The 22142-nt window shown below is 42.5% G+C and overlaps 1 protein-coding gene across 1 annotated transcript in view; it reads left to right on the plus strand.

Moving 5' to 3' along the window:
• Window positions 1-22142, plus strand: part of PPEF1 (protein phosphatase with EF-hand domain 1) — a gene marked incomplete at both ends in the record, with an annotated part of 29548 nt that extends 7406 nt beyond the window's left edge. The window contains 13 exons of the mRNA XM_082330994.1: window positions 3772-3944; window positions 5653-5767; window positions 7860-7906; window positions 11871-12037; window positions 13580-13616; window positions 14081-14230; window positions 16377-16577; window positions 17703-17888; window positions 18531-18673; window positions 19305-19411; window positions 20411-20574; window positions 21388-21472; window positions 21949-22142. Of these exons, the coding sequence (XP_082187120.1) occupies window positions 3772-3944; window positions 5653-5767; window positions 7860-7906; window positions 11871-12037; window positions 13580-13616; window positions 14081-14230; window positions 16377-16577; window positions 17703-17888; window positions 18531-18673; window positions 19305-19411; window positions 20411-20574; window positions 21388-21472; window positions 21949-22142 (1769 nt within the window). The remainder of the gene's footprint in view (window positions 1-3771; window positions 3945-5652; window positions 5768-7859; window positions 7907-11870; window positions 12038-13579; window positions 13617-14080; window positions 14231-16376; window positions 16578-17702; window positions 17889-18530; window positions 18674-19304; window positions 19412-20410; window positions 20575-21387; window positions 21473-21948) is intronic.

The following is a 22142-nucleotide window of genomic DNA, read 5'->3' on the forward strand; positions in this document are numbered from 1 at the left end:
AAAGGATTTATTTTTGTCTTGGTTTGTTATTTCCCCCTTTCTAACACCTCGTGTTACAGATACATGCTAGCCCTACTGATTTAAGCAAAATCAGTGCTGAATAAAGTGATTCTTCATGAACTGCTTCCAGTTCTGCTGAATCACAGTTTTAAGATGTGAACCATGGTGAGTGTAAACATAACAAGCAGAGAGGCTTCAAATTGACTTTGCGATTCCCAAGCATTTTCTAAACCCCACGATTCTCTGGCTTTTTTTTTTCATCAGTGTGTGCTCACTTACATTAGAGTGATAGCATATGGTTCAAAAGCCCTCTCCAAGAACACAGTATATAATATTCTTACCAGAGAATACGTTGCTTGTTCTTCTCAGTATGTGATGAGAAAGCTACCTGAAGATTTTGTGATCTGTCTTTTTCCTTATGTTATAAACCACTCAGTCTCCACTATTCATCTTGTCACTTTCCTCTTTTTAATCTGCTTTTTCAGAATGTATTCTTCAAAGAAAGAAAGCAGCCACTATCTCATTAACACAGTAGTGCTTTTGATGTGATTGTTTATCTGTTGTACCCTGAAGCTTTTTTCATCCTCTCATCCTGCTTAAGATGTCAGTGCAGTTTAACTTGTGATTGAGATATTATATAGCTGTGTGTCTTGTTCTTGTTCTGCATCTGATTAAAGGCTATTTTCCAAGGATTTGTGGGAAGTTAGAATTAAAAACTTTTCCACCTTACACTTTTCTGCCTCCCTCCCCCCAGAAATCTGCATACCCACTCAGCCTTTCAATTGAAACATCTCTGGTCAGAGAAAGCTGGAAACTGCTTTTCCAGCAAAAGGTGACCCATCTACTAAATCTTTGGTGGGTGCATTGAGGGTGAGAAGGCTGCAAACATGTTCTGGGCAAAGTGGTGGGACTGGGAGTCCCAGGCACCCCTGGCTGTGCCTTTCAAGGTCACCAGGGCATGAGCCACACCTCCTGGAGTCTTCCTTCAAAAGGGAACAAAAAAAAGTGCTGTTTTCCACAGTTTCACTGCCCATGATGCCTCCCTTACAGCCTTAACAACCTTCCAAGGCTTTTTGCATAGAGTGATTCTTGCAGTGGGGAATAAATCACAGCTGCTTGCAGCTACAGCGCCAGGAAAGGAATGAAGGAATAAATGTTTGGAGCGTTACAGAAATCTTCATCCTCTTAGTGGGCTCAAGGTCCATCTGGCTTTGACCTGATGGCTGGGGATCAGTATCTGGCAGATGTAAGAGCACTCCCCAGGAGTCAGAGGTGCTCTCAGGTACCCCAGTGGTTAGTCTGAAGACACACAGATGGTGTCAGAACAGAGAGCTTATTTCAGAGCCACAGAAGTAGCTGATTCCCTGTTACCCTGATAGTGGTAACATCCTTGGCAGTGGTGTCTTTGACTTGCCTTGAACAACTCCCATGGCAAGGTGGTCTTGTCAGGAGAACCGGGTCCCTGGGCTTTCTGTGGCCAAACAGACTCCATGTAGCTCTGGGCTTTTGTGTTTAACATGGAATATAGCTATTGTCCTGTAGGGTAGTTGTATGGGGTCTGCTAATAGCGAAGGCTAAACTCGCTGAGTTTGGGCTAGACCTCTGGCGTCAGAGTACAAAGCAGGTCATTCCCTGCACTCTGTAGCTGGTGGAGATATGCAGATAATGGCAGAGGGTATTTCAATCCTGTGTTAAGATGGGTGCCTGAACTAGGCATGTCAAGAGTTTTTGTCCCTGTCTCTCAATATGGGCTGAAAGAGCCTTCACAGCTTCAACTAGAAGATGACTAAAACGAGAAGGGTGCCGAATCCTTCAGAATTAGTCCTGCATGGGGCTTGTGGTGAGCTGGGGTGCTCGTCAGCCAGCACACTAATCCCCAGGCTGCATTAGGGCATCCATTACTGACTCCTCTGGCAGCTGAAAGACTGCCTGAGGAGACGTAAGTGCACTCTAAGGCTAATGACCATGACTTGCTTTTGACAACTCATCCAGGAGTGGAAAATGGGGTGTATTTTGCAGAGATACGCCCTACAGGGAAGGAGATTGGGTTTCTCAGCCTGGGCATATGCCAAAAAGGAAGCAAGGCTGTGAGGAAGGCAGGTTCATGTTCAGAGGTAAAGGGAAGGGTAGCCTGCTGCATGCAGGAAGGGAGGGCTGCAGTAGGAGCAGGCATGGGCAGGTGTCTGCCTGCCTTGAAATGCTGAGAAAATCGCTGACTCTGAAGGAGTCGTGTCAGATGAGGAGAGCCTCTGGCCAGAACAGGCATGCCATGAGGAATTTGGGTGGTCTGAGGAACCGGCTCCGTGGTCTGCAGCCACCCCCTTCCTGAGAGGCAGGGCACAGAGGGTGATGCCATCCAGAGACCTGCTCCTAGAGCTGGGATGAGACTTGGTGCCGATGTGCTTGGCTGATCAGTATGTGGGAACCAGCAGTTTCAGTCCATGGGTGATGTTCTGGCGTCCGGCCAGACAAAGCTGTAACTGGTGGACGACTGCAAATCAGACTGTACTTGGTGGAAATGGTGCACCCTGAGCACCTTGCTGTTACTTGATGCCTTAATCCATTTACGTGGCTTTACAATGAATGTGCTAATCAGCTCACAGCAGAAGAGCTGATAAAAGAAGTTTTTTTTGTAATCTAGGGCTGATAAAAAGTATATTTTTATCTATTTTTTTTCTTTAATCTGGATTTTATCCAGTTACAAGACAAGCTGGCCTTTATGAATCTCATAATTTATGAGGCCACATGCCCATTTTGGCTGCTGTGAGTTTTGAGTCACAGCCATGGGTATTCCTCCAGCAATAAATAATACATTTTTATTTCCAGTTGCATCTGATCAAGGTTACAGAAAACTTACCTGTAGCCCAGGAAAAAGTGTTTACAACTCTGCAACAGCAGCTGCCAGAACACTGTCCTCTTGGGTCTGGTTGTCTCTTTTAGTAGGATATATGATAAAGACAATCTGCAAGAAGAAAACACTGAAATCTACGGTTCACTCAGTTACATTTCAAGGGTATGTCAAGAAAATATCAGTTTGAAGCAATTAGCAATGGTCCTGCTTTCTCCATGTTCCAGGAAAATTAGAAGCTATGCTCTACTTTTACCGCTATGTTTTTGTTTACTTTATTTCATCCGGTGGTTTTATGGCAGCCAACCAAAAGCTGGCATTGTTTCCTCGTTGTGTCAGAAAGCAGTGCTTTGCAATCCACTGTGAATAAATGGGATTTTGTTGATGACTTTTTAAATAATCACTGATTTGCTGGCATTTAGCCTAAAAATTTTATGTAGAAAATAAAAGCAATAAAAGTGAATCTTTAAAACCTGTATTAAAACTGTAATACTGAATTTTAGACAGATGATGGTCATTGAATGATCACTTATGACTTTTGAATCTCCTTGCTTTGTGGGGGAAGGAGAAGAAAGCCTGTAACAGGTTATGTTTCTCATTACCTGTGAGAGCAGACTGCCCCACAACTTCAGTGCGAAATGTTTTACATCCTGACCACAGCTACTGGCTGTTGGGACAGAGGTTTTGCCTGGTTTTTCATTTTTTTGGGTTTTGCTTGGGTTTTGGCTTTGTTTGTTTTTAGTATTGTGAAACAATCTGGGGACACCTGGAGCTCTTCCCCTGTACAAGGCAGGAGTTGGCCACTGCAATACTGCAGCAAGTGAAGCATCAGTTATATTCAGCCGGTTCTGGTCATGCTGTTATGGCCCAATGGGGGACTGGCAGAGTTTCTACATTGTTGTTTTTCTTCCCTCTTCTTCCAGTTTCTCACATTTTCACCAGCCCTAGCGTTTCTCAGGTGGTGGATGAAGGCTTATGTTTAACAGAATTTGAAAAGAGGATTGATGTTCCAGACTCCTATTATGGACCACGACTCTCATTCCCCCTTACTGTTGAAGATGCCAATGCTCTTCTTCATGCTTTCAGGAATGAACAGGTAAGTCGCAAATAGTTTGACTTCTTTTTACTTATTTTAAATCTCTGTCAAGTTGTAGCTCCACAATCCGTTGAATCCAATGTAAGGCTAAACTGGTGCCTAAGGAGATATTTCTCCCTTCCTTTCCATCCCATTACCCTTTCCTGCTACCCTGACGTGATCATACAGGTACACGGTGAGCTGTCTTGGGAAACCCATCTGGCTGGAAGCTAACACAACAAAATCAAAAGCAGTCAGTTCTCAGCCAGACCAGTTCCCAGATTTGATTCACTACTTGGCTGCGTGACCACCAGAGACAGCACTGGGGAGGGCAGGGACTAGTGGGGACCTCCTCTTCTAGCATTGAGATGACAGTGATCACGAAAAGGGAACCCTTAGCAGCTGCAAGGCAGGGGTTATCAGTGAGGGTGCAGGGCTGGGGAAGATGTCCTAAGCTAACCTAGAAACTACTTATCATCTTTTTCTGGGTTGAAAGTGCTCCTTGTGTGGTCCTCCCCCCCCCCCCCCCCCCCCCTTCTTTTTAGAGGAATTGAAGTGCAAGGGTTAATCACCTCGTTCCAGTGTGCAAGACTCCACCATAATGGAAGAGTGAATATAAAGCATCGCTAATGGAGCGGAACAGGGTGGCAGCACAAATCTCAGGGGCTTGGTGTCTGAGGCTGCTGAGGCACTGAGAAGGCTGTTGCTGATTCTCTGTGTTCCTGGGCAAGCCCCTTTGCTGCCCTCTTAGAAGATGAGGGTGGTGCAGGGAAGCATGACATGGCACAGCTTACTTTGAACTTGTGGGCATTTGTCCTTCACAATATACTGTAGATAAAGGATAAGGGTCTATCTTGCTTTTCATTTTACTAAATAATGGTGGGGTTTTTTTTCTGTAATTTGCTGCAGAGGCTGCTCTTAAAAGTAGCAAAATGTAAAGCGCATGATAAATGAGCCCACCCAGACTTCACCTTACTGTCAGCTCTCTTTTCTCTTAATATGGTTGGCATTTTATTAAGGAAATGATTATATGTAATTGGCCTTTTTTGTTTGCTTTAAAAACATGAATCTTGAAAAGTCAGTCTGTAGCTTATCTGTCTCCTCTACCAAACTTCCTCAGAGCTGTGTTTGAATTAAAAGCCTTAAAAATCACTGACTGACAAAATTATCATAAAAAGCATTAGCAGAGAAGACTAGAAGCTTCAATGTTGAATTCTCATAACAACTTCACAGCAAACAGGAAGATAACTCTTAATGAGACAACCCTTGCTGGAGTTTCACTCTCATTATTTTTGCAATTTGCTGAAATATCATTTATGGCCTTTGGGGGTTTTTTGGTTGGTTTGTTGTTTTTTTTTTTTACTCACAGCTAGAACTACATCCTTTTTTGTTTCTTTGAACAAATGACCTTATGCAATGATTCTGAGTGCTGTATTACTCAGTCACTTATCCTTCCTGTAGATGGGAAGAGTAAAAACAGTACTCTAGAAATAAAATGGGAAAATATGTAAAGCAAGTTCATTAAATGCTCTATATCCATTCACTGGGAAGCAAGTGCAAAGCTGTGAACACTCCTAATTCTCAGCACTAAACCATACAGCCTGTAATCATGTCTGGAGGTCTGTAATATAAATAATCTTGGCAATACGTGTCTGATATTAATAAAGCAGACAGACATATTGCTACTTCTAATAAGTTTCCCTTTTTGCCCTGCATTTTTTTCTCACAGCTGCTTCATGCCCGCTATGTGCTGCAGCTATTATGTGAAACTAGGAGAGTTCTCAAAGAGATGCCAAATATCACGCATCTTTCAACTTCCTACTCCAAGGAGATAACTGTCTGCGGTAAGGTGCCAGAGAAGATAACTGCTTTGGGCTACGGGTTGATATTCTAAGTAGCTAGAGAATGATACACGCATTTCCAAATGTTGCCATTACAAGAAAGTTTTCGATGCCTTTTTTTTCCCTTCTGTTTTTTTCACAAATGCATAAATTGGAACAAACAAACAAAAAAAAAAGGTTCCTGAGTCACACAAAGTATATTTGAAGAAAGTCCCTCATCTTCTCTTCCTTTATCTCATTAAACATTTCTGAATGAGTCAGTATTAATTCAGCTAACACAGCAGTGTAACTTAAATATTCCTGCACTTCCATCTCTAAAATGCCACCGAGTATTTTGATCACTGGCTACAAGTCTCAGCACTTTCTCCTCTTACTGAGAAAAAGACTTTACCATCATAATTTACTTAGTAATGATGATTTTAATGAGGGCTTAATAGGAATGGCAAATAAGACCTTTCATTGACAGCATGACTATCTAGAATATATTGAAATTATAATAAATCCTCATTTCTAAAGGGACCCAAGAGGATTGATCAGTCTGTATACAACTAACAAATTAGCCTCACAGAATGATGTGATGTGTCACAAGAACTAAGAGCTCATTGCCTGTCTATTTTGTTATGCTTTTGTAAATTATAGATAAAGGGTTGCAGTATCCTGACTTGCCACAGAATGCAGTAGCTGCAAAACAGAACAGTAATGGTGACATTAACTCTTGACAGCTAGCAGTGTGTGCTGTGTGTAATAGTAAAGTGGTATAAGGAAGGGTACTGTGACACATGCGAAACAAATAATGTTTTTTTAAGGTGTGGTTATGTGCCTACTTTGATTGCCAGGAAAGGGTCTGTTTAAAGCAGGTTTTGTAGAACCAATCATTTGTTAACCAAACCAATAAAACCTCTCTCCAAACCAAGGAAACATGGTTTCATACTTGTTCACTACGCAGCGTGTTCTTACTAAGCAAAACATACCTCCTCATGTTTGTATTGCATTTGCACTATGTAAGCAGCATCTAAAGGATGCCAGGACCCCTCCCAGCTGTTGAAACAAATAGCTTTTGTAACCAGAAAGATCCTCTGCAGCAGGTGAAAGACTAATTCTTAGGCATAATTGGTCCAAAATGTTGATTTCCTTAAAATAAGGTATCCCTCTCCCCATTTTATTTTAATTTCAAATTAATAATGCAGATTAAATATGCACCTGAAATGTTTGCATCCACATACCTGATGAAAAATCTATTATCGCTTGAAGAACTCCTTAGAATGACTTCAGCAGGCTCATAATTAATAAAAAGTGGCACAAAAAGCATGTAGAAAGGGTAAAAATGTCACTTCTTTCCTACTCATTGGTGGTGAAAGCGTATTATCACAAGATAGGTTTTGAAACCATTCTGTGGCTTTGTGGTGGTGTCACAGATGTGAGAAGGTTGGTGCTGCGAGCATGAAGTTCAGTCACATGCAGAGGGGAGCTATGCTGCAGTGATCCGTTGTGTTGGGGTGAAATCCCCCTGCCTGTTCCAAAATAAACCTCTCGGAAAGGGCCTAATCTGTCATTCCTGTGGCCTTAGCACCGGGGCGTACAAACATGGACAGTTCTTGCTACTCTCCATCAAATCCAGCCTGTAGTAATCAAAACCTGGCCCTGAATCAGACAGATGTTCAGTTGTGCTGTATAGAGCGGGCTACTTAGTAAATTTAAACCTGTTAGTATGTAGAAGTCTCTCATATTTCTAAATGTCTTTTAGTGACATTTTCTGTTTTTCGCATTCATAATATGTTTGTTCATCTTACTCCCACTTCCCTGAGTGAACCTTTGGCTGTGTGACTGGTCTGATCTTCAGATCCAGCTGGAAAGACAAAAACTTTATGCCAGACAATTGGATACTCTTTTAAGTATTTAATTGCCAGATTTTACAAGCAGCTTCAGCATGTACCTTAAAATGAAGCTAATCCTAATGCAAGGCAAATTACTAAGGAAAACATGGGGAAAAACTTGTTAGGACTAACTAATTTCAGTTTTATAATACCATTTCTTTCCTCTTCTGTGAGAAAATAAAAAAAAAAAAAAAAGAAAATTATGTTTTTGTTTCCTATAGGAGATTTGCATGGAAACCTGGATGATCTTTTGCTGATATTCTATAAGGTAAGGTAGGCAGTCTGTGGTGTAGCGTTTTCTCTTCATGACTTCTTGTTAAGAAGACGTATTTATGTCGGATAGATTTATCTCTGTCAGAACTGTACCTGCAGCATGCATGTACCACACACACAAATCCTGGAACAATTTGAATGGTGTCTTTGTTGTAGCTTTTCCTTGTCCTAACCCTCTTGCTCACTGTGGAGGAGGAGATCCAGGAGATCTTTCTCTTCCTAAATGAACTGGAGCATGAACCAAAACTTAAGAGGGTTCCTTGCAACGTCTCCAAAGTCCTGCCACTGGTTTATATTCCATATTGACTAAAGTCTTCTAAAATCAGGAGCTAACTTAGTTCCTGATGTAACAGGACACCATGGATAATTTTGTCCCTCCAGAAAAAATGCAGAAGCTTTCATTTAGGCCTTCCATTGATACCCACAAAGTGTTTTTTATTATTATTTGTTTACAGGAAACGAAAAAGAGTGCTAGCTGTTTAAAAGCTTTTTAAGTCTTGGAAGCAATAACATAGTCTGCACAAAATGGAAATACCTGGGCACCCTTTACATATCCTTGAAGAGCTGCTCACTTTTTAATGTTAAAAAAAGCATAGCTCTGTTTTACTGATGTGAAAAAAATAAAGCTCCAGGCTATCTTTTCCACAATTGTGTATTTGATGGAAGATGCGGGAAATTTCCTATATTTAGTTTCACATTTATCTTTAGCATGAATCACCACCTTTCATTTAGCAGATACTCTCTTTGATTTGAGCTTTCCGGGGAAAAGGGTTTGTGTCTGATCCTTACACATTCATCTGCACTGAACGGAGACTGAAGTGAGCTAAACCAGGTGTTTAAATGATGTAATTCCCCCCTGCTTCCAACTTTGTTACACTTTATCTGACAGTTGTTGAATGGAAACTTGGATGTTTTGCCCAAGTGCATACCTGAAGCCTGTTGAAGTATCATCAGACCTTTTTACAGAGTTCTGCTTTTCTTATTAATCAATCAATTATGTTTAGCTGGTCCTTGGCTTGCAGGCTTTTAGCTGTTATCTTAATTAGACCATCTTCCTTTCTGAAACTGAAATGAGAGTATGATACAGATTGGTTTCATACACGGGACCTGGAATGGGAAAAAGAACTATTTTGAAGATAAATGCTCAGATATAGTTATAGGTACAACTGCAATCAGCCTGAATTTTACTCTTTTGGAGTAAACAGAAGATGATTCTTTTTACCCTCTCTAATGGATGTTATGAAGAGAAAAAAAACTCTAAGCAAGGACTAAATGCTGACTTCATTAAATTCAGAGCCAAAACTCCCACTGACTTCAGGCACTAGAGTTTACCCCAAGTCATTCTCTGTTAAGCTTCTAGGGCAGTCCTTCCACCAAACGGAATAAAATGGACAAATATTTTGTCATTTCAAAGTGGCTGAGAAAAGAGAGAGCACATGATAGAACTGCTTAGTTATTCAGAAGCAAATTAAATGACACAGTATTTTCTGTCCCTTCTGAGCAGTTTACTCAGCCAAGCAGCGAACCCCGTCAGCCTCTGGGATCCATTTTTTTCTGCTTCCCTAACTCTGTTTCAGTTGGAAGGGATTTCTTTCTCCGAGTTGGTATGAACCACCCGTAACCTTAAACAAGAGGGTGCAATCCTAAACAGTGCCACAAAGAGCGTAGCGATCTCAGGTCTGCGCGGAGCCATGCAGAGCTGAAATGGCTGCTGAAGCATATTGGAGGCCTGCATGCAGACCGGGTGCCTTGAGCGTGGGGCTCTGTCCAGGGAACTTTTACCACAGCACTTTTACAAACTGCCGACAGCAAACACAGAAGCTAGCAATCTACAGCTTATCGATACAATGCTGGTTGTAATAGCGTGGATGATTCTTAAACCTGGTTTGGGTGAGGCTAAGATAATTACTTCTTTCTCAATAGGCAGTTTGTAAGGTTCATTCAGTCCCTGCATTAATCTGCATTAAATTACAGCATTTCCTGAAATTCCTTGAAACCCTTGAATTTTAAATTATGTATTGCTAAGTTAGATTGTTAAATGGATGCTATGGATAGAAATAGCCTGAAGCTGTAGAAAATGCAAACGACAAACGGAAGTTAATTAATCACTAACCCAGAAGATACAGTAATGACGCCCAGCAGCAAGTTGCTGATCATTAGAGAGCCTTGTTCGCCTCTTTGACGTGTCAGAGGCTGCAACAGCCTTTAATTTAGTTCGGCTCTTATTGTTGGTCGAAACCACAGAAAAGGAAATAAACACTTCGCATGAGTGTGGAACAAAACTAAAATGTCACATTGAAGTTGGAAGTCCAAAACAAACTCTCATTTAAAACTAAGAGTTGTGGGTAAGCTTTTAGAGTCTGGAGAGTGCTTCTGTAGATCTGTCTTTCCGTGAGGACTGCAGTTAGGGAGTGGCTGTGTGTATACTGACAATCGGCCGGTGATTCACATGCCTCTCAGTTATAAGGCAAAGCTTTTATTAATTCATCTTTCTAGGAGCTGCTGCTGAGTCTCTCCTGTCTGTTCCGCTCCTGAAATCCATCCTTTCTTTTTTAAAACCACTACAACCCACTGCATTAGTAGAGTCTCATAAATTGCCACTCTTGTGTGCACAGAGCAACCACGCGCCTCTTCTAAGTTTACTTGGAGAGAGCTGGGGAGAGGCTATGGCAAAAACCAAGCAAGCTGTGTTTACAGCAGTCGGGATTGTGCCGCTGTGGGAATTGAGAGACCAGGATTCACTACTGCATCCCGACATAAAAGCACAGGACGCTGATTGGGACAAAAAAGAGATTTCCTAATGGATTCAAATTAAACATTTAATTGAGTCTCTGGCCAAATCATGCATCCTGCAATAAACCTGCTAAGGCAGTACACCAGGGAATGCCACAGGAACATAGGAAGTGCTGGACACTGACGCAGTGGCTGTATTTAGGAAGTGGGATGTCTTGCAATGCTGCCAAACCTGTTAAGAGTGGCTTCCACAGCTGTAATGTGATTTTATAGATGTTCTGTTGATAATTCTTGTGCATGCCAACTGTGAAAAAAGAGATTTCCTTTTTCTGGCAAGTCAAAACTGAAATAGTATTTCTGATACTCATGATTGGAAATAAGCTACACATAACTGCTGCTATACTTTCTGTAAGCTGGTGGCACCGATTGACATGTTGATAACTAATCTGATGAAACACACCATCAAATCACAGTACTAGCTTTTGATAAGTCACCATTCATAATAAAGCAGTGCTCTATACCTTCAGAAAACATAAGGTAAGAAATACCTGTATGTACGGCCTCTCAGGTTTGTGAGCATTCAAGTATATCTTTGCCCTGGGTGTGGGCAAAGTGCAATGTGAGTAAAATTCAAGTAGTGCTTTCAGGATTAAAGCAACTGGAATGAAGGTTCTTCAGAGTTATGTATTAAGATTTGATGTCCTCTGGACTACAGTCTTTCTCAGGAGTTTTAGAAGCATACACTGCAAACGGTGTAAATATATGAAATCCATTTTGTTTACTGTGTAAGGAACCATAAGAACCTTCAGACTTGTGTCAGAAGATCATTCTTCATGGATTTCTTGTCTTCCATTCAAAATGAATGACTTCTTTCTATTTGCAAGTGCGTAACTTCCTGGCAGCAGTTGCATTAACAGAAAAGTATATTTTATTAGAAGAATAATGTTCCTATCGGTCCCTTTCAATTTAATTTAATAGGTAGAGGAAAGGATTAGAGATGGCATCATAAGAACAGTCAGAGAGGTCATCTCTTCTCTGATGGCTCACACACGTTTGATACAGAGATTTTTATTCTAAGCAGTGGAAATGTTGCATTTTAGATCTCTGTATTGTGCAGGTTTTTTTGCAGATTTTCTAGCAATGTAATGTCATTTGAAATGCTGTTTCCTTTATTACAGTAGCATAGAAGTGTCTCTAAATGTCCTTGTTTTTGTTTCCTTCTGCAGAATGGTCTGCCTTCAGAACAAAACCGTTATGTCTTTAATGGTGATTTTGTTGACAGAGGGAAAAATTCTATGGAAATACTTATAATCCTGTTTGCATTTCTTCTTATCTACCCCAATGATTTGCACTTGAATAGAGGAAACCATGAAGACTACATCATGAACCTGAGGTAGATTTTAGGGGGTCGGGGGGAGGGAGTATCTGGCCTTGCACTAGCAATGTTGGAGCTTTTGAATGCTGCTTTAGCCACTGTGGCACTCCAAACCAGAAATAATGTTTTAGTCTGTATTCAGGTGTAGCTCTGCATCTTCAAGATATGTGAGGGGGATAAAGAACCATCCTCATTACACACAGGCACTTGAACGGGAGTCATGTCTTGTCTCTCACCTAATCACAATCTGTTGAAGTCAATGGGCTTAGTGCAGCTTCCAGAGCACCAAATTTGGGGAAAGGATGGAAGGATTATATTTTAGGGAAAGCATTGGCTGTTTCCACAGCATAGCAAAAGACATAATAGTATGCAATACAATGGAACTAGTAAACCAGGAGCTGATATTTCTCTTAAGTTTAGACTAAGATGTCACTTCCCAAACACAAGGGGTGGGTAAATATCCTATCATCTTCTACACCACGGAGGTCCATTAGTTGCGAGGTGGCGGTCTACTCCATTGGAGGAACAGCTGAGACCCTGTTTTCTAATACAGACATTTGTACTCTGCTGTACAGCACTGCCAAGGGAGTGAGCACAAGCAGTGTCTCTGACTGTAGTGAAAGTGTGACTTGTAGGCAAAATGATCTCACAGACGTGAGAAGAACTCCTCAGTCCTGGTCCCTACAGTTCTCAGCCACCCCAGTAAGTCTTTCGGTGCCTGACTGGTGGGTAACCTGTTGTACCCCTTCTGTCATTTGATGCGTGTACACGGAATATATTGCTCTTTAGCCCAGGCATAAACCTGGGTTAGAGGCCCAGGTTCAAATCCTATTAATGATCCATGTAAGGAATCAGTTTCACATGATACTTTGTTTTTCAGCACTTACTTAATTTAAAAAAAACCAAACATAAAACAAGATCAGTTACCTTATCTACAAGGTAGGAAAATTCCTACCCAAAATAGTGGAAAATATTAACTAAGTCTGTGATGGTACAGAGTGCAAAGATACATTCCTGTGTGTGGCTCTTTGCTGGGCATTTTGATGAGCAGTGCTGCACATCGGTAGATTTGAAAGCTGAGAGTTAGGGTGTTGTAAAAATACCCCTTGCACCAAGGAGATCTTGGTGTTAAAAGAATGAGGTATCAAATCCTTGTCCCTTGCGGGGGAAAGGATGTGATAGACGACGCTGTCTAATAAAGTTGAGTGACTTAGAACAAAACCTCTGTGGAGGTTTTGTGGGAATTTTTGCCCATCATCAGTTAGGTTCCTTTGAAATTTCTTTCCGGTATCTAAAAGATAAAACTGCTAAGCTATTTCATTTAGATGGGAAAAAAGCCATTTAATAATTATTCGTCTGGATTCTGCTCCTGATCTCCTGTATGTACAAGAAATCAGTTTAACACAATTCTTGAGACAGAGCAGAAGAAAGCACATTTAAACAGAGGTGAGACAGAATGGCAGGAGAAAAAGAGGGATAGAAAACTCCTGGCAAACACTATAGAAAATCATGCAGAAGGGGCGTACTGAACACCAGTTCATGATGTGGTCCTATTTTCAGATATGGCTTCACAAAAGAAGTTTCAAAGAAGTACAAGGTAAGATTCCTCCTCCTTCCCCTGTATTTTCTTTGTAGTCTTGCACATTTAAAATGAAACCTGTGTAAACAAGAAAACTTCCAATCATCTTATTTAGGTGTAATACAGAATGACTTTAGTAATGTCGTTGAAGTTATTTTGGATTATATCAGTGGAATAACTGACAAAACGATTTTAAGTGTTAGCCTTTTATGCTCATAGATCTATCGGATGAAATAAATAACATCCATAAGGTGACTCAAGAACACAAAAAGAGGTGCATGTGAAAGAAAAACAAAATGCTATAGAGGCAATCAAACGGCCCTAAAGTAAACGTCGGAACACGTGTGTCAGTGTTGCAGTTCAGGGTGTCACCTGGACAGACCTGTTCGTACAGGCTGTGGCACACACTTCAGCAAAATCTTGAACTTAGAAGCAACAGAATCTGCCAGAAATAGGATCTAATATAAGCGTATGTTTTACAGGACCATGGGAAACAGATTTTGTGTCTTCTGCGAGACGTCTTTAGCTGGCTTCCCCTCGCCACTATAATTGATAGCAAAGTTCTTATCCTACACGGAGGGATTTCAGACACTACAGATTTGGATTTCCTGAATGCACTTGAGAGAAATAAGGTAAGAGATCATATTCATGTGGGGGTAACTTTGTTTTCTTTAAAAAATTTAGCAGTACAAATGCTAAGATGCTAAGTTGTTTGCGTTAGGAAAGGCAACGACTGCTGTATCAGGCACGTAAGGAAAAAAAGAGTCTTGTTTTTCTTCAAAATCAGTGTTTAGGAAGGAAGGCTTCAGTAGGTGTTAGGAGCCAATTGTTTGGCTGCTGTAAAATAACATGGGTCTTTTGACTTTAAAATAGCTAAAAACACTTTAGATAACACCTTCCTGCAGTGATGACGCATTAGCCAGAAAGTATGAAAAGTACTTAATTCTCAGGCATTTCTAAACACTTTAGAAATCAATCTAGACGCATCTTTTTAGCACAGCCTTTTGTCCTGGGGCTGTGCTTCTGCCATCTGTTGTGTGGGGGCAGTTTTCCACCTGCGAGGCGCTTCCTTGGCAGCAGCTGAGCTTTGCACATGTGGGAGAGCCTTTTCAGCAGGATGAAACTTCAGGACCTGGCCTTGAGAAAACACAAACTACTGCTTTTCAGGGATTTAGAAGACAGAAACATCCTCTTTTTTTTTCTTCCTAAAATGGTGAGCAAACACAGCTCTTTCAAATCAGTGGAAAATGGTGTGGGATTTGGTCTCGATTTGGACAACTAAATCGAGATGTCTGCTTGTGAGCGGGGTGTTCAGGTTCCTTATAATCAGTGGAGATCCAGGTCTTATCATTGCTCAGACATAGGTCTCCAGTGCTGTTTGTGGAAGCACCCTGTAGCTGAGGGATGCCCCCCCTGGCTGCCTCTGGACAAAGTCTTCTTCACAGGTCTCCTCCAGCAGTCTCCTTTAGGTCTGGTTCATATCTGCCCACCTCACACTAATTCACAGATGTGGTAGAGCATCCCAGATGGCACAGGATACATATGTTTAAGTAACCTTGTGTATCTTGTCATTAGTGTCTGTGGAATCTAGAGCTATTTCTCTCATCCTCTTGTCTCCTAATACAGAAGTAAATGCTTTACAGGACAGTCAGGTGTATCTCTGTTTCTTAAAGATGTGAAAAAGGGCAACGAATACTTCTGGTCATCTGAGTGTAGGCTCCGTTGGCTGTACCACTGTACACTAAAACTGGGTGCCTGACTACAGATGTAGGTGTCCTAACTGTGAGCCGAGTCCTGCCCACACTTTCACCAAGGCTGGGCTCAGCGTGTTACTGATGCAGTAGCTGTGAAATGCAGAATTATCAGGTCAGAGTTGCTGCCACAGGAGAGTGTTGCTAATGAGACATGTGTGGGCCACAACTCAGGGCAATATCACTCAAGGCCAACTGATGTATTTTAATTGGTACAGCTGGCAACTGACAGCTCTCAAATACTGGTCAGGGCACTGGGGTATAAGCCAGTGTTTTGCCTTTTGTTTTGCATCAGTCCTTTTATGCTAAAGAGTAGAATTGGGGTGGGGTGGGGGTGGGGGGGTGTTGGTTTGGGTTTTGGTTTTATTTTCTTTTTTTTTTTCCCCAAAATGACCTAGTATGAGAAAAGTTCAAATGAGAAGAAAAGATACTCCCTGGAGAAGAGTCTGTATTTATGGGCGTTCATGGAGCCATAGCACACAGCTCCAAAAAATGCCCATGCATATTAGAGGAGGTTGATTAAAATAAAAGGGCCTGATGTAATACTTCATCAGTTTCACTGTTATCCTCGTGATATTCCACTGATTTCAGCCACATTAACCTAGCAGCATGCTACTCTATCAGAGCAGCAGTGAATGCCATTTCACCTTCAGTACAGTATACACGGATATTTTCAGTTTCTAGTGAAGCTGGGCACTTCAGTGTCTGCTCTGAGCCCAGACTGTACTTGCTGTACAGTGAGACCTTGTGATTGACTGTGGCTTGGAACGAGTCTGTGTGTCTTGATAAGAATACGAGAGCAGCTCTGAAGAGGCTGGTCACTGATGGATATAAAGCAAAATTTCTGCAAGTGCCAAACACCTGCAGCTTCCACCAAACCTGTGAGTTCAGGACATTATGGGAGTCCAGTATTGAGTACAGGACGTGGGAACTGATGTGCCTGTCAGCTGGCATCTCTGTATCATCTTCATGTTCTGGTAACTCTTTCAGTGTGTTTTTGTTTTGTTTTGTTTTTTTTTTTTTAAAGTTAAAATCTTTGATGCGGCCACCAAAATCACTGAGAGACAGACAGGACCAAGTGAAGGAGAGAACTCCCACAACCAGACCCAGTAAACACATTGCCAACCAGAACGTTGCAGGGAAAACACAACACATCTCTTCATCGGGCTCCAGTGAGCCGTCGGGCTCAAATTTGCCATCAGACCCTGCCCTAAAGGAATGGAAACAGGTAGGTGAAACCAAAGACAGACTGATGCCAAACCCCTCCTGCACAAACGCAGCAGGTGCCTCTTCAGGCGGTATGTTTGAGCCTGAGGGGACTGTCTCTGAATAAGAAACCCATCACCCTTGGGAGTATACCAGCCAGCTATTAGTTCTTGGGATGCTTTTTGTAGACCTGGTACTATAGGCTTGTGATTTTTTACCTTACAAGTACAATTTACCCAGTGTTTTCTTTTCTTAGCCGTTAGGAGGAGGAAACTGCTCGGTATGGGATGTGTTTGCATGCCCTCATGTGGTTGGATCTGTTGGTACATACGTGGTTGTCAGTTTAAATAGGTCACTTTGCAATTGTCGGCAATAGTGAGCACCTTTTTTTGGCTGTGGTTTTGGCAGCTGAATGCTGATACTGTCCAAAAAAACCCAACTCCTGAGACCTACAGGCTGATTACTCGAGAGTGGGAATTTTTTGTCCGCTGGCTGTTCATTTCCTCTTGAATATTAGAGGCAATGTGGAGCTCTTGTCATGCTGTCATTTAATAAATTGTGACAATTTGAAAAGCTTAATTTGCACAGCAATTTAGAAGCTCAAAATTGAGTTGTGTGTAAGTTTATTTTTCTGAGCTTCTCTTCAGACAGCTGCTTTAAGGGGCACACACTTTTTGTTTTGCTTCTTGAGAAGCAAATCCACCTCTGAAAATGCGATTTCCCAAGATACATATCTGACCTACAAACTGATGTCATGGGCACAAACAGCCCCTCAAATCCGACACTCCCCAGCTAACCAGGCCTCCACTGAGCCACGCTCACAAACGTGGAGTGTGTTAGTGCAAACCTTGTCCAGTGAGGTTTAAACAAACACGTTTTGCCTAATGTTTGCTACTGACTGGAACTATTACTGAAAAAGTTAATCCAGAATCTAGATAATGTTTGGTAAGAAAAGTAGAACAAAAGTTTCAGCCCAAAAGAATGTCCTGCTGAAAGGAAGGAAGAAAACAGGAGACCTACTTGTTAGCTCAGGGCGGTTTTCTCCCTGTACTGTGGGGCTTTTGCCACGGCCAGTGCTTTGGACAGCCACAGCCTGTCAGCCCTCACCTGCTACCGGTCCTCACTTGCTCAACTTTGCTGTTGACAGATCCTTGACATTCTCTGGAGTGATCCAAGAAGCCAAAATGGCTGTAGACCAAATAAGTGTCGAGGAGGAGGTTGTTACTTTGGCCCTGATGTCACTGCCAAGCTGTTTGAAAAGTATAATCTGAAGATGCTCATCAGGTCTCATGAATTTAAGCCGGAAGGTTATGAGATCAGTCACAATGGGAAGGTAAGATGCTTCCATGTAAAGCAAAATTCTCCTGTGAATTTCACAGGCATATCCACAGTAGATTTGTCTGCAAAGTTAATTAAAAAAATGAGTGACTTCTTTAACATGGGTTTGGGGGAATCGTGTGCTAGATGGATGTTAGAACGCATTATGGAGTTCTGACCAACAAAACTGTTTACAGCTTCAGGGAGTGGGGACTGGCTCATTACTCATGAAAATGAACGAACATCAACAAAATCCCAGGGGAGAGTTATGTGTAAATACAGTGCAAGAGATGCTCTACGGCTCTAGAAGCCTTTTAACGTAATCATTTCTCTTCTGGGCCTGCTTTCTGACATGCTGTATCAGAAGGCCAGCAACAATCCTGAAAACCAGGTCTGTCTTAGAGAGAGGTTTCTGTTTAACGGCGTGTTGTATCACACTGCCCTCTGAACCGAAGTCTTCCTATGACAGGCCAAAAGTACAGGCCTGGAGCTGACTCGAAAAGTGCAAGCAGTTTGGTGAAAGACAGAGTTGTTGAGCTCTGGTTTCATATGCAGACACTTGATTTTGTAACTGCATGTTTTTCTAAGATCAGATTCAGAAGTCAGTCTCAAGAAGAGTTGTTCTAGCCAATGCAGTTTCATTCTTTCCTATGATCAGGTTATCACTATATTTTCTGCCTCTAACTATTACGAAGAGGGGAGCAACCGGGGAGCGTACATCAAACTGAATCCTGAACTGATTCCTCGGTTTGTACAGTATCGAGTCAGCAAGTACACACGCAGGCAGAATCTTCGGGAGAGGTAAAGCTGCGTGTGTTGTATGCAGTGAGCGCGTACTCACTTAGCACGTGGGTACCTGCCACAGATCTACAGTTTGACTGAATAACTGAATAGGCACCTATTCTCCTTGGTTTTCCTTGTTTTTCTATTTTACAATTTAAAAATTAATACAGTAGACAAAACATGTTCCAGGTACTTTAACTTGGTTTCCTGAGAAACTCCCAAAGGTAATTAGACGTGGTAAGCGGTTAGAACAGGCAATTGTCAGGGACTCGTAAAGGGCCTGCGCCCGTCTGTCAGGTCTGCTCTAAGGCTGCAGCGTTAATCTGGACAAATCCTGTTATGAATTGAGTCCAAAAAGTTCATCGTGACAGCTTTGCCATGCCTTGCACTGTGGTCCGATTTACTAAAGCAAAGCAGCTTAGAATTACCTGCATAAACTCGATTATCTCCTAAGTTCAGATTAGTCTTATGGGGCTTTGTTTGTTTTGTTGGTTTGGGTTCTTTTTTTCCCCAGTGTTGTCTTTTGGTGACCTTAACACACTACATGTTAAAGGATATAAGAATTTGATATGGAATGTTGAAAGGCATAAAGTACTACAGGATTTAAATCCTTTAATGATCTGCTCTGCGTTTTTTTTTTCTCTCCTAGGGTGGGTACAATTGAATCATCTGCCTTAAAGTCCTTACGAGAGAAGATTTATGCTCACAGGTCTGAACTCACGAGTGCTTTTGCACAGTATGACCTCAACGGCACAGGTAACCCTACCACTGTCCAGCTGCCACCATGGGGAAAACGGCTTGCGGGGAGAGGGGACAAGCCCCACGGAGAGGGGTCCTGCCTGCCTGAGCAAGGCCGGAAGGCAGCAGGGGCTGGTTGATCTTGCGTTCTTCCTGACTACAGAGGAGGACAGGTGTCAGCAAGCGCTTAGCCCTGAAAACAACTTTAGGGGATGAAGCTTTGAGGAGGTAGGAGAAAACAACTGAAACACGTGGGCAAATAAGGAAATGGTGTTTGTTGTTGGGCAGAGAGTTGGAGAAACAAATCCAGCTCCAGAAGCTCAGTGGTCAGCACCTTCACTCAGGAGTGTCTTCAGATGTCAGACAGGGAACTCGGGTCTCAGGTGAGGGGGAACTGGTCCCCTTCTGAGTGTGGGAGATAGCTGAGCACAGCTGACTGGCTGTGCCACTAGGAGAGACACGCTCACCCATCAGCTGAGGAAAAGTCGGTGGTAAGTTGATACATGAACCTTTTATGTAGGAGCAAGGAGTTAGTGATTTCTAGCACAAATACAACTCTTCCTCATGGTGGCTTCTCACTAGACTGGGTTGTCATCGGTGTCCCTAAAAGGGCAATCGGTAAGTGATGGGACTGTTCCTTTGGCCACTGAACAACTGTTTAACAGTTAGATATGTTAATCTGTCTGGTTGGGTTTTCAGCGACATAGGTCTCTATACTTGCAGTTCAGCTCAAATCTGAAGTACTCTTCATGGCATAGTCTGGTTTTCCCAAAAGGTATTAAAACACGCTGAACATCATAAATAGCATCACAAAGTTGTTGAGGTTGAAAACGACCTGTGGAAATGTCTAGTCCAACCTCGTTGGACTAGCTCATTGTTACGAGCGTTTTTATCCCAGGGTTAGGAGAAAATATTTATGTTTTGCAACTGTTCTTAATAACGGCAGAAGAGATGCTGGTGACCGATTTGTGCTGTGTCACGTGCCGCTTGTGACCATGAACCGACCCCTTCCGGCAGGTAAGATTTCTGTCAACGACTGGGCTGCAGCGATGGAGTCTGTCCTACAGCTGGAACTGCCCTGGAGGATGCTGCGGCCTCAGTTGGCACAGATGAACCCAGATGGAGAAGTTGACTTCATGTCATGTTTTTACGATTTGAAAATAGGTCAACCGATAAAAGAGGTAAGGAGGAGAACGCCTCCTTGCAAATCTTGGAGGAAGAGCTTCTGCGCACCGTGAGGCACAAGACAGTGGTTTGGCCAATCAGGTAGACAGCTACAGCTGAACTAGTTGCCGAGCTTCCTTTTATAGTCACTGGTGGGAAACGAGCACTGCTAGGGTACGAATCGTCATTCCCTGCTAAGGTAGATGCTTAAAATAGGTTGGATGAATCACATGCTAGAACTGCTGCTTACTTTCTGTTGACTCTCAAGGGCGTTTAGATAACGGAGCTGAGGAGATGCGACAGATCCTGCCCAGAGCGCCCAACCCTCGCTCTTTCAGATGAGCTTTTCAAACGTGCTCCGGAGCCAATTCAGGCACCTGCAGGAGGGGTCACATTTGTAGATGGACTTGTAGGTGTCTAACGGTAGCTGAGGGCTCTTCTGCAGAGTCAGTTGTTACTGAGTGGCTGCCCAGTGCTTTGGTACTTCACCGTCTCCATCATTTTTCTAAACAGCTTTGTACTAGTGCGTGGCGTACAGCATCCGCCCTAGATTATCCGTATTTCCACAAATAATTACTGAAGGTAGGAGGTGTGAAGGGCTCCTTCCCCCCCTGCCCTGCCATCTGAAAGTGACAGGTTTTAACTGATGATTCCTCAGGGCAAGACACAAAGTATCATTCCAGGGAACTCGAGCATAAGGATTTTTTTTTTTTTTTTTAAACATTTGAGAAGTTAAACTGGGAGCATAGATTTGGATAGTACACGTTCTGTTGGTTAGACTAACTCAAACCGAGGTCTGACTGGTGTCCTGTATGGGATTTCCAAACCAGGTTCAGCCAGCTTTGGTGGAAACACTGTGCAGATACAGAAAGGATCTGGAGATCATCTTTAACGTCATTGACAAAGATCACTCGGGTAAGTCCAGGTAACTGCGCTGTAGCAGCTCTAGGAAGCCTATACTAGTTATCCTTCCCCACCGTGTTTCCTCCTTAAGGCTTCTAAATATAGAGCAACCAGAGGTGATGTCATTTTTCCAGTTTAGTCAAGACTAATTTAAGCAGTCAGGCTGTAACCATATAAGGGCTGTGCACAGAGCCTAACTTGAGAAAAAATTCTCACATATCCCGTCTCCAGTACTGGCTTCACTCTTCTGGGGGCTGCTTCTCCCTTCCGCTCTCACTCTCAGTAGTTGCTGCTTTCTCAGTTCCGCTGCTGAAAGCACTCGATCATTACCTGCAGTAAAAATGTACTTCAGTTGCCATCCCAAAACACAGCCAAGCCACGGTAGGCAGGTAACTTTCTTGCAGCGAAGGAGCGCGCATGCATGCCTGTGCGTACGCAGGAGGGGGAAACAGCACTGGAAAAAGCCATCTGCCGTCTGTCTCCTTCAGGTCTGATTTCTCTTGAGGAGTTTGGCCAGACATGGAAGCTCTTCGCTTCTCACCTGGGCATCGACGTGTACGATGACTCCTTTGACAAGTTAGTCCTCAGCATAGACTACAACAAAGATGGCCACATTGACTTCAATGAATTTTTGGAGGCCTTTCACGTGGTTCACAGACTAGAGAAAAAGGCAAACTCGTGA

This window comes from Platalea leucorodia (genome assembly GCF_965183815.1).
Source record: "Platalea leucorodia genome assembly, chromosome: 2".
Classification (NCBI taxonomy): Eukaryota; Metazoa; Chordata; class Aves; order Pelecaniformes; family Threskiornithidae; genus Platalea; species Platalea leucorodia.